The 14,396-nt window shown below is 47.9% G+C and overlaps 1 protein-coding gene across 1 annotated transcript in view; it reads left to right on the forward strand.

The window, feature by feature from the left end:
• PAPPA2 (pappalysin 2) overlaps positions 1 to 14,396 on the forward strand; it is an 89,200-nt gene that overhangs the window by 36,842 nt on the left and 37,962 nt on the right. Inside the window, exons 7-12 of the mRNA XM_009275903.1 lie at positions 428 to 556; positions 2,193 to 2,284; positions 2,543 to 2,736; positions 3,924 to 4,061; positions 7,447 to 7,582; positions 7,825 to 8,041. Coding sequence (XP_009274178.1) covers positions 428 to 556; positions 2,193 to 2,284; positions 2,543 to 2,736; positions 3,924 to 4,061; positions 7,447 to 7,582; positions 7,825 to 8,041 — 906 coding nt within the window. The remainder of the gene's footprint in view (positions 1 to 427; positions 557 to 2,192; positions 2,285 to 2,542; positions 2,737 to 3,923; positions 4,062 to 7,446; positions 7,583 to 7,824; positions 8,042 to 14,396) is intronic.

Here is a 14,396-nt window from a genome sequence, read left to right on the forward strand (position 1 = left end):
GGAATTACCATGTTCAATGCCGTGAGCAGATTCCCTATTCAGCATTGAGGAAGCTTGTTGCAGACCCACCATGCTAGCACAACCCTTGCCCATGAGCCCAGGCTAACTAGAAGGAGCTTATTAAACCCGGAAACATTTTCCCCATCAACACAACCAGTAAAATGATTGTTTGAGTTAATGCCACTTCTCCCTCATGATGCTCAGACCCTAGGGAAATAAGCAGCAGGCCCCTCTGCATGACCTGGCAGAGACCCACTTCCCACAGTCTCTGCCTCTGGCAGTTTAGAGTACGAAGACATATGTCAAACTGTGATACTGCATTGACACACACACACACATGATTTCTATAGCTGTGGTGAGCAAATCTGTTGCAGATGTATGGGCTGTTCCCTCCTGCTCTTTCTTCAAGTCCTCTCTGTTCCTGCAGGGAAGTTACGCCTGGGCAGGTGTACCACTACCAGGTGCAGGCAGTTTCTGGGACAACCTCAGGAGAAGCCTCCCCACTGCTTGTCCATGTCCATGGAGCACCCTACTGTGGGGATGGGAAGGTGACCACGTAAGTCAAGAAACTCAAGCTCTCCGCTGAGGTTCTTTAAGCTTGTCAGGTCATCCTGCCCTGAAGGGAAGCACCAGGTTGGTCCTCCACCCATGGGTACTTGACTGAAGATGCTGCACTGAACCTCTCCAACAGACTGGACTATAGAGCTTGTGTTATGTAACATGCCGTGTGCATAGGAGATGTAGACAGTCTTTCTGAGAAGCAGGGTCTGGATGAGTGGTCCAACCTGAACATCCTCTGTGTTTGACTGCAGTGCTTGGATTCTGGCCCATCTCAGCGATCTGTCGCAGAGTCTGACCCCAAAGGGATCTGCCTTTGGGACTGGCCAATATAACCTTTTGCACAGGGCACACGGTGGTGGCCCTGCAGGATTAGGTTCTGCAGCAAGCGCAGTCCCACACGGCGTGGTGTCTTTAGAGAGCTGTCTGGTCTCTGCTTAGAGACCCCAAATGATGAGAGATGCACCACCTCTACATTGAGAGACTCCAGTGGTTCACCTGCTCCATCTGGGGATAATTATGCCAACTTTCCATATTTTAGCTTTTTCAGACTTCAACTTCCAGGTTACTCAGAATCACTTTCCTTTGAAAACAGCTTTCTTAACAGTATAAGGGAAGTGGACAATTGAAGCAAGTGCAGGAGGGATTGTGGTATCGTACAAGACCCAGCAAGGCAAAGAGACTTACAGCAGGGCTAGCTGCTAAAGTGGTGTAATCTGGTATGGTTTTAGCATCAATTCATACTAGATGAAGACTTGGTCCAGAGAGAGCGAATGACCACATTAGGCTCCCTTGTCAAAGTCGACAGAAAAGTGAGAGGAGCAGGAATGGGCAGATAGCAGCTGAGATTTTTGGCAGGCTTTCCTGTTCCTGAGCTGTTGTGGGGAAGGCCATGCAGGAAGCTTTGCCTGTGAAAGTTTTTTCCTTTGTACCATGTGTGGAACAGTAAGCCAAAGGTGGGAAGATGGGACACAGTGGATCTTTCGTGTTAGGTGAAGGTGGAGGTTGGTGAGCATCATAAGGTGTATGTCTGAAGGTTTTTTTGCTCCTTGTGTTTTGGGATATGTAACTCTGTGCACAAAGGAACAGGTACGAATTGAGGCATTTCTGCCAGCTTTTCCCATCAGATCTGTTTTCTGCAGTATGGGGACAGAACCTTTTCAAGGAAACTGCATGAGATGCCATGCATGTTAGCTGGGGGCTGATTCTTGTCTCTTCTTGGGCTAACCTTTTCTCTCTCCCTTCTCCTGCTTCCCCTTCTCCAGCCCCTTCTCAGAACCTCCCACCTTCTCCAACACTTGCTTTCTCCAGCAGCAAGTCTTCCTGATGCTTGGTTCTCTACTCCCTCCGTTGTATATAGCTCCATTTTCTCCCATAGTTCTTGCCTCAGGTCTTATAAGAAAGTCACAGTATGGTCATGCCTTCTCTCATATGCTGTGTTTTCAACCTCTCTTTAGCCCCTGGCAAGATATGGTGTTTTATCTCCTCTACCTTACTCCACATGTGGTTCTTCCTCTTCTCCCTGCTTTTGTGGAAATGGAACCAAGATATGGGGTCCTCACTCATGATTGGGCAGAAGCACAGGAGTGTTGAGTCAAGAGTGGTGTTAACACATCTGGCTGTTGTCCTCTTAGGAGCCTGGAGGAGGAATGCGATGATGGGGACTTGCTGGATGGAGATGGCTGTTCCAGGAAGTGTAAAAAGGAAAAAGGCTTCAACTGTGTCGGTGAGTCCAAATGGATTGAGACATCCTTTTGAGGCAGGAGTCAAAACTGTACGTTATTCACACTGCTCCTCAGAGCAGGGGGTGATGCACCTCATCGCAACAAAACACGGATCTGCAGCTGGAGTGATCCACAGAGCTTGTCAGGCCCTTGTGGTGAGAAATCCCAGGGCTAAACAGCCAGCACACCTCCTGGGACAGAAGGAGATGTATGTGCCTGGAGCCTGGTTTGTAAATGGGTCATCACTGATCTCCTTGCAGGGGAACCAAGCCTGTGCTATGTGCACGATGGGGACGGTGTGTGTGAGCTGTTTGAGAAGACAAGCAGTGTCCTGGACTGTGGTCCCTACACACCCAATGGATACGTGGATCTGTGGGCAGTGAAAGCCTATGCCTCCCATCACGATGCAAAGTACTGCCCTGCCTCCTTGGTCACTGGAGAGCCTGTTGTGAAGGTGAGTGAAGGTATGGCCAAAGATAAGACTTTTCTAGCAAAGCCCATGCAGTAAAGCTGGGGAAGTCACTGCTGCAAGGGTGTAATGAGGCAAAACCAAAATCTTCAGAGCAGCTCTGGAAGTGTTCATTGATTACTATATTCCCATGCGGGGAGCCAGTAGAAGACCTGGGCATTTCTCACACCCCTCTTTCAGTAGTCCCTAAGCCCCGGAACTGCAGTACATGGAGGGGTGTTTCATCAAGGCAGGGAGCACATCCCCTGACCATGCAGTTTGCTAAACAGTGACCACCCCTGTCCCACCAGCTAAATGCACAACTTTGAGCATGTGAGTAGTCCCACTGTCGGTTCAAAAAAAAAAATCCCGTAAGTCTAATACCTTATAAAGTCAGGGCCTGAAAGGATAAAATCATGCATACATCAGCATCTGTGCTGCTCTCAAACTCTCTGATCTGATGCCAAGGAACAATCAATGGGAGAATTCCCGTCTTTCATATGGGCTTTGGAGCAGGGCCTGGAGGTCTAGGACGGGATTTCGCCTGATCGGTGTTAGTGCGGTGTGTGTATGCTCTTTCCTAGCAAGCTGAAGAAGGGCAAGAAATATGTAGAGAGGTCATATTTAGCCATTATACATGAGTTTCTATTGACCTGATATAAGGAACAATCTTCTTGAGACCTACAGCATGATTACATCTGTACATGTCTAATGAGATGCCTTGGGCTCAGGTGTCTGCTCCTCTAGAATGACACACACCTCCCAGGTTTTGTCTGCCAGGCTTATGGGGATGTCTGGGATACCACAGGGCACTGAATGGCGCAGAAGACTGGTATTCAGGCAAATGAATCACACCTTCGGATATCATCAGCCCAGCCAAAATCAGGAGGCTGTGGTCTTACCTACCATCTCACGGTTTGGCTCATTATTTCTTACTCAGCTCCACAGACACCATGGGGTGCTTAAACAGCATATTTACAGCACCTCAAAATGGCAAAGGCCTTCTGTGCACATGTGTGGGTGGTGAGATGTCACTCCTGCTTAGGAACACACATCCTAATTGTCTTCATGCTAGGAACCAACTTGGGATCATTCTCAACATTTGTTGAGTCTTCCTTGAGGTTTTGTAGGTGCTGTTTCTTTCTCTCACTTTCCTTGCTTCTTTCTGGGTTGAAATAAATCTCTCCTTTCAGGTATGTAAATCCCACCTTCACAATGTGCCGAAGGACCTTTCCCTGTCTGCTTGGTTTCCCTGCACTCCCAGCCGAGACAATGCTCAGGATGCAGATGAGGAGAGGATGACCTTGGGTGATGAGGGTGTTTGGCTCAAGGTAAGTGAGGATGTGTGGTCAGGCACAGAAGGATTTGCTTGTCTTTGCCCCAGCACTTTGGTGACAAAGACCCATGCTTTTCTGTCCTGTAGGAGCTACAGCAGTCTTAAAAACTGCTCAGATAGGACTTCATACCCTACTGAACTCTTTGCAAACCCCAAATGCCTGCGGCTGGGTCTTGTGTAGTTGCACCATTCCCACTGTGAACAGCAAACCCATCCTGGGGCAGATTGCCAGGAGAAGGGCTGTGCCCAAAACCAGAAGCCCACAGAAATGTGTTGAGGCTGACAAACAACTTGCTCCTGACTATTCCCCTCAGTCAAGCTGTGCAGTTACACCCACAAAGGGTGGGCACAAGCTGTGTTTAGAGTCCTAGTTGCCTTTGTTCCCCATGGCTGTGAAGAGCAACAGAGGGTAGCTGGATATACTCTGCCATCCTGAGGGGTCCTGAGCCCTCCAGGTTGCTGCTGAGCACCCTGAGCCCACAGCAATCAGCTGTGGCATGCAGGTCCTCCTGTACCCCGGTGACTCCAGACCAAAGGAGGCACTTCTGTGCCCAAGATGCTGGTCCTGCAGCCCAATGGGGGCTTGGGGGCTGTCTCCACAGCTGGGGACTACCTTTGGGAGGGCACTTGGAGGGTCAAACTTCTCTGTTCTGGCAGGCAGAGGAGCAGGACAGATGAGAGCTGAGGGTTAGGCCAACGTGATTTTTACAGCATTGATTTTCTGACCACAGACACAATTTAGAGGTTTCATGGCTGTTGCCTGGTGTTACTGGAAAGCTGGGCTCTGGCGTGCTGCTTCCTCTGCAGTTTGAGGGGCACCTTGCCCTGCTTTGCTTGAGGTTGTCTAGAGAGGACCTCTTCCCAAGATGCTCAGACAACTTGGTGAATCATCAAACCTTAGTCAATAAGGATGGCTATTGCTTCTGAGGCCCTCTGTCTTTCCAAAGAACTTCCTTTAACTGGGGATTTTTTTTGGTTTTGGGGTTTTTTTTTTCTTTTCTTCCTTGTCTTTGTGCTCACAACCTACTTTCCAGCTTCAGTCTCTGCCCATGACAAATGTGCCTCCTTTCTTCCTTTGCTAGTGAGAAAGCAGCAGTCTCCCCCTCTGCCCTACCTAGATGAAAGCTTGCTTTCCACTTCTCACCAGGGGTTAAAGCGTGTTTCAGTTTTATTGGAGCTTGTGGTCAGTTCTCTTCCTCTATGGATGTTTATATTAAAGACTTTCATTACTGGTTCTCCATGCTCTCTCTAGGAGTGCTATTATTTTCCGCCCATAAAATTATTTATGGACTAGTAATAAATATGCCTTTTTTCTTTTTTCTTTTTTCCTTTTTTTAATAGAGTTTGCCTGATTGGTAACATATTGAGTTAGGAAAGACAGCTTCTTGTTGACAATTTGCCTAGCACACCCGCCTGCCTGGACAGGAGCAGTGCTGTTCATGGACATGTGTACCCACATGTGTATAGTGTTTCGTGGCCACCAACTCCCATGGCCATTTTAAAGCTGTTGCACCTGTGTCACCCGAGTTAGAACCACACCACAAAACTCATTGGGTGGTAGGAATTGCTTCCTATGGTGTTTCTCAAGAGGTGGCACCAATGAGCAAGGGAAAGGTTGGGTCATGCTGTAAGTGGGCTGGGGCTGGAGGCAGGAGTGGGTCACCTAGCAAAGCATCTACCACACACCTTGGGTCTGTCTGCAGATGGGAATAGTTATGATTTGCAGATCTCCGGCCATGCTTTGTTCTTAGTTTCTAACACATCTGATGAAGAGAGAAATCAAAATTGCTTGTAAGCAAGTCAGGATGTGTAATATGCAGGAAATTAAACAGAAAGGGGGAGAGAGCCTGCTGTGGCCAGACACATAATACATATTAAAAATAATAATAATAATTGGGATGTTAGTCAAGTCAGCTGCTATTGGTCTAACTTGGGGCCAGTGTTCTTCACCTCCAAGTAGATGCACTGTAGGAAGGGAAAGACTAAACCCTCCATCTTAAGCTGTGTAGTCCAGGGAAAGCCTCACCTGACTTCTCCAACCATCTCTCCTCCTCTGAGGAACCACACTTGGAGGAGTGGGCAGCAGGTGGCTGGGTTAAAATCAGCAGGCTCCTTGGGGCTTCCCAGCTGCAGCTCTGTCCTGAGGGGCTCCTTGGAGCAGGCTCTGAGCACTGCTGGCTCTTCTTGGTCTTTCCTCCCTTCTTGCTTTCTTTTCTCACCAGTTTCTGAGCTCAGGTGGGGAGACAGCAGGGATATAAAAAAAAAAAAAATCGCCTCCTGGTCCACTCCTTGCAGCAGGGCCAGCCCCGTGTGAGAGCAAGCCCTGGCCAAGGGAGCGTGTAGGCAGTGTTGGGGACTTGCTCATGGGGTGTTTGCTGCTGAGCACCTCCCTGCAGGGTGGGAGCTCTGGGATGAAGCCCAAGGTTTTCTCCCACTCTGGTGCATGAGCAATGCCTGGCGTGGCACAAACCACCCCGAGGCTGGGCTGCCGTCGCGAATCTGGTGGTTGCTGTCCCCTCTGATCCCACAGTCTGCTCCTTGGGCTGTGCCTGGCCAGCCAGGACTTGTCCTCCTCCAAAATACACCTTTGCCTCGTGTTTCTGGGCTCCCTCCATGCCGGCATTCAACAAAAACCCCATAGGGTGGGTCTTGATCAAAACACATCTCAGCACTGGGTGGGGGGCACCAGGGTGGGGGAGAAAAACATTTCTATCCTCTTACTTCCAAAGAACATCTGCCCTGCCATGATTGATGCCGTGAGTTTCCCGGCTGCCTCCTGTAGCCTTCGGGGCTGTAGACAAGTGGGGAGCTGTCGGCTCTCCTAGCAGGCAGGACTTCTTCCCACAAATCTTTCTGCGTGTTGGCTGATGGACAGTTTGTATTCATTCCGGGTACCGGGGCTGTTCTTTGGGGTTTTTTTAATGGAAATATTTTGGTGGCAGGGCTGGTAGCTGTGCTCTCTGGGTGCCTCACTTACCCCACTGGCACCATGCGGGGTGGAAGTTGGAGCCTGGGGAAGAGAGGCCAGAAAAGGGGTTATCCAGGTCTCCATCAGGTGTTGCTCAATTTTAAGAGCAGCGAATGTGGAAGCTGGGAAGATGCCATAAATTTATGGCAAGGCAGGACTGATATGCGTGGGGAAGACTAGTGAAAGGGAGAAGGGGAATTAGGAGGGAAATGACTGTGTTCCTGCACACTTCCTTCCCTCCTCTCTCTCCCCCCACCCATTTGCTGCCCTGCATACCTGCAGTCTTTGACCCCCTAACCCTGCTCCCACTCTTTCCCTGTGCTCCCTCTTTCTCTCCCTCTTGCATATATGGGATCAGAAAGGCTGTATTTGGTATACATGCTCTCAGGGTCTCTCTTGCCCTCCTGCCCAGGTGTGCTTTGAGAGACCTGTGGTGCCCACTTCCCTTCTGGTCTTCCTGGCCTCTGACGGCACTGTCCCAAGCAACCAGCGCAAGCCAAGGGTGACCGTCCAGCTGAGTGATGTAGATGGGCTGAACCACTCTTTGGGTGAGCATCCTATGGGCTGTGGCACCACTCCATGCTGTCCTGGCAGGGACATCAGGACCCCCTGCCATTGCTGCAATCTCTCACTGAGTTGGGTGCTGGTGTCCCCTGTCCCCCCTTGCAGCATCTTCTGCTTCCCAAATTGGTCTGTTGGGATGTGTGGGGGAGCAGAAGAGGTAAATCAAAAGCAGAGAAAATATCTCTGGAGCTAAGCTAGCAGCTTCTTTCTTTGCCCCATCTTGCAGGGATGTATGAGCTGTCATGCCAGCACAACCCGCTTGTCATCAACGTGACCCATGGCCAGGAGGACCCATCCCACTGGGCTGCTTCAGTGCTGCTCAACTTCTCCTCCCCACTTGTGGGTATCGCAGCCGTGGCCTTGCGGACATCAGCTCAGCTTGGCTCTGACCCCACCACCTGCCTTCTACAACATGAGGAGGGACGTGGCCACCAGCGCTACAGGTATGGTCTCCTCGGGGCACTTCCTGACGGGCACCCAGAGTACCTCTCTCCTCTGGGGCTTTGTGTTTCAGTTCTGGAGTTTTTATCTACTCACTGAGTGTTTTGTGACTATTTTCAGGTGGCTTTTGAGGTGCTGTTGGAAAATCCAGTGTAATGAGACTTGATTTGCTTACCTCACTGTGGGGGGGGAAAGCAGGAAAATAGATTTTGTATGTGACCTGTGCATCTGCACAAAACTGCATTAAAGGACTGTTCCCTGGTGGGAAAACCAAGCTCCCTCTGCTAAGGAGTTATTGCTGAGGGTTGCTGCTGAAGCTGAAATGTAGGCTTCTTCCACATGTGCTTTATAAGCTCAGTCTCCATCCATCCCAGTCTTCCCCACATTGCAGGAGGTGGGGATGAAGCTTCCCCGGTAGCAGCTCTCCATCTCCTCCTCCTCTACGCGCTGGCTCCCTGTCCATCCCAGGCTCCTCACCAAGTCTCACTCCGCCCCCGTTGTAACATGTCGATGATAATAATAGTAGCAATGGCACTTTAATTTATTGATGTCTGGCACTCGCAGGCGTCTGCCTGTCTTCATAAAGCAGCAAATGAGAGGCGGCGTTTGCAGAACAGGCACTGTTCTCTGAGAGGGTCATGCTGGCAAAGGGATGGGGAAGGACCGTTGTCCAAGATAGACTAAATAAACAAGGCAGAAAGAGCGTGCCGAGCAGAGGTGCAGGCCCACGGAGGAACAAAAGGATGATGCTCAGCTCTGTCCTAGAGGGGTAGTGGGGCTGACAACAGCCAGACCTGCCAAGTCTGGCTTTGCTTTCAGATCTCGGGCTCCCTGAAGTTACAAGCGTGCAGATCCAGGGCTCTGGTTCAGCCAGTTACTCAAACTGCACCACTGGGAATACTGATTTTTGGGTCCAAGCTTTGCTGGGGCTGTGGGGGTGTTAAGAGTGAAGGGCCTTGGCTAGGGTCATTGCATCGCTGCTACTGTCGTTTTTCTTCTGTTGATGGCCCTGGATGGACAAACATCCCCAATAATGAACGAGAGTGCATGTGTTTGTCTAAAAGCTTGTGGGATCATGATACAATTGATTTATGTAGAGTTCTGGAAGCCATGAATATCCTGCAGTTGCTTTTTACTTTCTTTTTTTTTTTTAAGTGCATGTGTGATTTATACAGAAACATAAATCTTAGTGAGTCAGCATACAAATATTATTCTCAGCCTTACATTAAAGGATCAGTGTCCACCTGAAATGCAGTCCTTTTCCTCCTGGTAGCAGTTATAGCTATGTACACACATGCTTCTAAGACCCCAGCCAACTGATGTGGTTTTTCAATTACATTTTCTCATCCTTTAAAATAATTTCGCACTCTCATTGCTTGAGAGCTTCCCCTTCCCCCTCAGAAGTGACTGGAAGGAGGAATAGACTGACTGGATGCAGCTGAGCATCACCTATAGATGGGGAGAAGCTCATGTAGGGACAAATAGAGAGGAAAGTAGATGGTTTTTCTCTTAAAAGTGTCATTATAGCTGAAGCACAAGCCAATTCCCATATCACCAAAGCACACAGAGCTGTGTGCTGTCCCCTTCACGTGGGCATGGCAGGACCCAGCAGGATCCTTGCATCTTCTCTTCCTCCTCTCGCTGTAGTCCTGCAGGCTTCCCGTGGCCTTGGCTTAGCTGCAGTGTGCTGAATTGCAGGTTACACACGTGCCCTTAGCAGACACTCAGAGTAAATCAGATCCCCAGAGTTTTCAGAGTAGGAAATGCTATTTATAGTATTGCTTTTCTGGACAAAAGGCTTGAATATTTAGAGCAGGGTTAGGCTTACAGTCTCCAGTAGTCTCACTAATAGTAAAGTATCTGCCTCTGTTAAGTCAGAAAACGTCCAAGTATCCCCCCCTTATTATATTTTTAAAATCTATTTCATCTCCAAAACAGCAGGTTTTTTTGTTTTTAAGGGCTAATAATCCATTTTGTGTAAGGCAGGTGGAGTCTGGGGAAAAAATCCCCTATAAATATCCAGGAATATAAAATCCTAAGAGGTTTAGAGATATTCGACTGTAAAAGATCACAGAAGATCTGTGTTATTCCTGTAAAGAATTGAATTGACCATTCGCACGCACCCAGCCTCATATACATAGTATGTGCATGTGAGTGCTTTCCTAAAATAACTCAGGAAAGGGACAGTAAAAAAAGCAACAAAGAAATTACGTTTCCTGACTTCAGTCTAGAAACGCTCGTTGCCAAAATAATAAATATATGATGGCTTGGTATTTCTGTAGCATCTTTCATCTTGAAGGATCTCAAAGTGCTTTGCAGGCTGGGGAAAACAAAGAGATCATGTTTTTGCTGATGAAATGCAGCCATCTCCAGGTCAGGATGCAGCAGGTGTTTGACAGTAGAAAAGTACATCCTTGTTTTGAAAAAAGAGTTGCCTTCTGCTTTCGGACCTGCTTGAGGCACTGAAGGTTGGAAGAGCACTTGTAGACCAAAGCAGTGTGGTATTCCTCCCCTCGTACCTCGCTACCAGCACCAGGAACCCCTCTCTACTGTCTCTGCCAGCAGCTCAGGGTTTTTATTTGCTTTCCGTACCCAATCACAACCTTATGAGGTCAAGCAGAAATCAGACTTCTAGCAAGTTTCCACTGAGGAAACTCAAACTTTCCAGCTTTCATCCTTTTCTTTGTATTTTAAAACTGAGCCACAGTCCCTCCTGTTTTCCTTGGTACAGGCTATATACTGAACCAGAGGAACATTGTTTATTTCCTCCATTATGTTTATTTTTAGCTTGGTTTTATTTTTAGTGTGTTTTATGTTAGCATATGCTGGGAAATGCCTTGGCAAGTTAACAGGAAAGGTACTACAAAATGCAATCTGCATTGTGTTTTTATTTCCTGTGTGAGTGCCCTCCTCTGCTCCCCCAAAAGTGGGTTTAATGCATCAAGGGGTGTCTGGTTTGGATTCCTTTTATATGGAAAGCAGGTGTCAGGGAGAGAAAATCAGATGGAGGAGGGGGTTGTTTATGTATTTTCAATTGCTAAACTTTATTCAGCAAAGAGAAGAGGACCATTTCCCAAGCAGGTTTTATTTGATTTGTTTTCTCTCTTCCTATCGCCAAATTTATGCAGGGTCAATTTATGAACTGCATCTGTGCTGGTGTGAAAATTTGTGGGGACCCTGGCTAGAGATGCTGGTGTTTCCTTTCCTTCCCTCTGTCCTGGTGTGCCCCATGGTCAGGGACCATGGACAAAGTGGATGGACGCTTATGTTGGGATTCTCAAGGTCACCTCTGATGGGCTGAGACATGCTCAGGTCAAGATGTATCTCCATCCCCACTCTGTCCTCCCAGCTGGTGTCTGCTTAGGCTCTTCTTGCATGCACAGCACAGCTGGCATTGAGTTGTCAGCCATGAGGACAGCACATATTGCCTGGACATCTGTTTCCTGCCTCTCCCAGGCAAACACAGCCTCCTGGGTGCAGCATGAGGCCCATCAGAGCAGGTTGTGTCTATACTGCACCATGCACACCCTCTCTCCTTGGCCTGGAGGAAAAAACCTCTCAAGAACCAAGCCCAGGGTCCTGATCACCACTTTTCCTGGGGCATGGGCTCACCTCCACCTTTGGCTCTGCCCTTGAGACCTCTCAAGGTGCCTCTCCTCCGGCAGCAAAGCCTGTTGACCTGTGGTGTTTCTCTTATGGGTCCCTGATAGGCTGGTGGGCAGTGGTGGCCAAGGCTCTACTGTAGGACTTGATCATTCACTTCAACCGGTGGCTTCACTGTCCAGCTGCAAGGTGGCAAGGAAAACCCTTGGAGGTGCAAGGACCATTTTCATGGGCTGCCCCATTCCATTTGCTCTCTGCAGCCTAGCCAGCTTCTTCAATTTAATGCTTTATATGGGCTTTTTTTTTAGGTTGCTCAAAGCATCTTCTGCCTTTTCCTGAGACTAGCCAGTCTCACCTAGAAAAAAAAATCTCCCAACACCAATTTGATTTTGAGTCAAACATAGCAGATGAAAAGCTTAGAAACAGGATGCTTGGTGTTACCTCATGGAAAGGGCCACCCAGTCTTGCTCCAAGCATGGCTAACCCCTAATACATCGAGGGAAGGTGAATTACAACACAGAGTAGTTGTGTGGTGCAAGGCACGTTTCCTTCCTGACCACAGCACAGCTCCCGGTGAAACCCTGGAGCTTAATCTCAATTCCTCTATTCTCTTACCAGTATGGACATTGTGTCTTTCCCGTGTCCAGTGAAGAAGGGAACAAGCACTGGGAGACCCCGAGGTTTGCCTGCAGAGCCCTCGGTGTACTGCTGCAGCCCGCCTGACCCCATTCTGCCCTGCCTTCCCTAATGTCACATACGGGTACTAGCATTTTTCACAGAAACTGGATTAAACGTGTCCTTCAGCAGGCTCTCTTATCTCATGTTACAGGCTGCAGGAGGTGATGAGTCCACCATATCCCCTGCTGAGTTATTCTTATATCCAGTAACCCTCTCTGCTGAGAATTTGCCTCTGATTTCAGGATGAAAGTTGTTGCTTTCACTCCATCCTTGTCAGAAAGGTCTAAATGCCTCCTGCCAGCAGACTTCTTTTCTGTGTGTATGTGTCTGTACAGTGATCAGATCCTCTCGCTGTCTCCTCTCTGTCATGATAAATATTTTTCCCGTCTTAAATCTCATAGCATAAGTCTTGCAGTCTAGCTGTGGCTTCTGCTTGCAGCTCCCTTTTGAAATCCCTCCACTGTTTCTACGTCCTTCTTGGTGGTGGATGTGGATCAGAAGTTAATTCCTCTGGACGAGAGAGGAAGTGGCAGAAATAAGGTGCAGCATGTTGCTGTGGGGATCGGATGGGGATAAAGGTGATCTTTGGGATAGCTGAATATGCACCCTTGAGGAATACTGGCAGATAAATCCTACCTGCATGCTGCTGTCACGATGGGCAGGTGAGCCATTTGCCTTCAGGAAGGAGTCAGGCCAACTCCTCTCAGGAGTGATGAAGGTACAGTCTGTCCTGCCTCAGGTTGGGAAGCTGACTAGGCCAAATTTGACATCCCCTTCAGCCTCACTTTCTGCGCTTCTATAAATCTATTTTGGTGTAGCAAGCAACAAAAAAACATGGAAAGGAACCATCTGGAAAAATATTAAGATTGATCTGCTCTTGCTTCTTTTTCTGTCTTTGCTACTATGGCTACAGAGGGGCCAACAGGTCATTTGACATCTTACTGGTGCCTTTTCTCTATCTGTGAGGTAGATGACAGTGGATGACTCACAGGGATGTTATTTTTTTGCCAAGTTTCTTTGGGAGTCATGCACAGAAGCAAATAACTTTTCTTGAGGTGGCAACCTCAATGAAGATCGTAATCAAGAAGCATCACCACCGTTGGGTCTGTACATGTAGCCTGCTCCCACAAGGATGGTTGCCATCAGATTTACTGGAAAAGTGAGACCTTTCCCCTTCACAAGAAACATGCCTGAAGGGAGAAATTCCCAAGTATTTCCAAAACACCTTTTCTCATTTCCTAGCTATTTTCTTTTGCTAGACCACATTGGGGTAAACATCTTTTATCTCACTGATGTTCAGTGCTACAATCCAGACTCCACCAGAGTACATGCAGTGACTACTTTTAACTTCAGGAGATTTGGCTGAAGCCTTTACCTTTACATCAACATCCCCTATAACCCCCCTCCCCAAAAAATTTGCACCATGAGATGAACTTCTTTATAATAATTTTCCTCTGTTAGAGTTGGAGCTTGGTGATAAGGCCTGTTTTAGCAGCAATCTTTGTGTTGAAAGCTTGGGTAGATACTACAGCAATTTATGGATGATTTATTATACTTTAGGCAGCTGCACTGTGTTTGGTTTGGGTAAATCCATCAGTATTTTCTGGGTTCCGTGAAATAATTGCTGTAAAATGGAAAATTTCAGCTTTTCAGAATTTGGGTTTTGTCACAACAAAATTATGTCTCTCTACCAGCGTTGTCACCACTGGCTCAATGTGTTCCATTGCTGTCAGTTGCCTCCTGCTTTTATTATAGAAAGATGAAGGATCCCAAAGGAAAAGTTTTGCTGTGGTTTATAGAATTGGTGCCATTTCAGAACAAAGCTCTTATCAGTTAGGGCCATTGTTAGGCAGAATTCACAAATTTCTAGATCTGAAACTTTCTTTGATGTATGAGTTATAGGAGAGCCCAGAAAATCATGCAGGCTGGTGCTGATGTGGAATAAGTTAGGAGAAAAACCTTGGTATTTTGTGAAGATGTTGTTGACAAATCGTTAGTTTGAGCTTCAAAAGATGCTGGAATAAAAATGGAAATTTTTTTTGATGTTTCATATGGGGGGGGGGGGGAATTTGGCTT

The sequence above is a fragment of the Aptenodytes forsteri genome, unplaced genomic scaffold (assembly GCF_000699145.1).
Source record: "Aptenodytes forsteri isolate BGI_AS27 unplaced genomic scaffold, ASM69914v1 Scaffold289, whole genome shotgun sequence".
Taxonomy (NCBI): Eukaryota; Metazoa; Chordata; class Aves; order Sphenisciformes; family Spheniscidae; genus Aptenodytes; species Aptenodytes forsteri.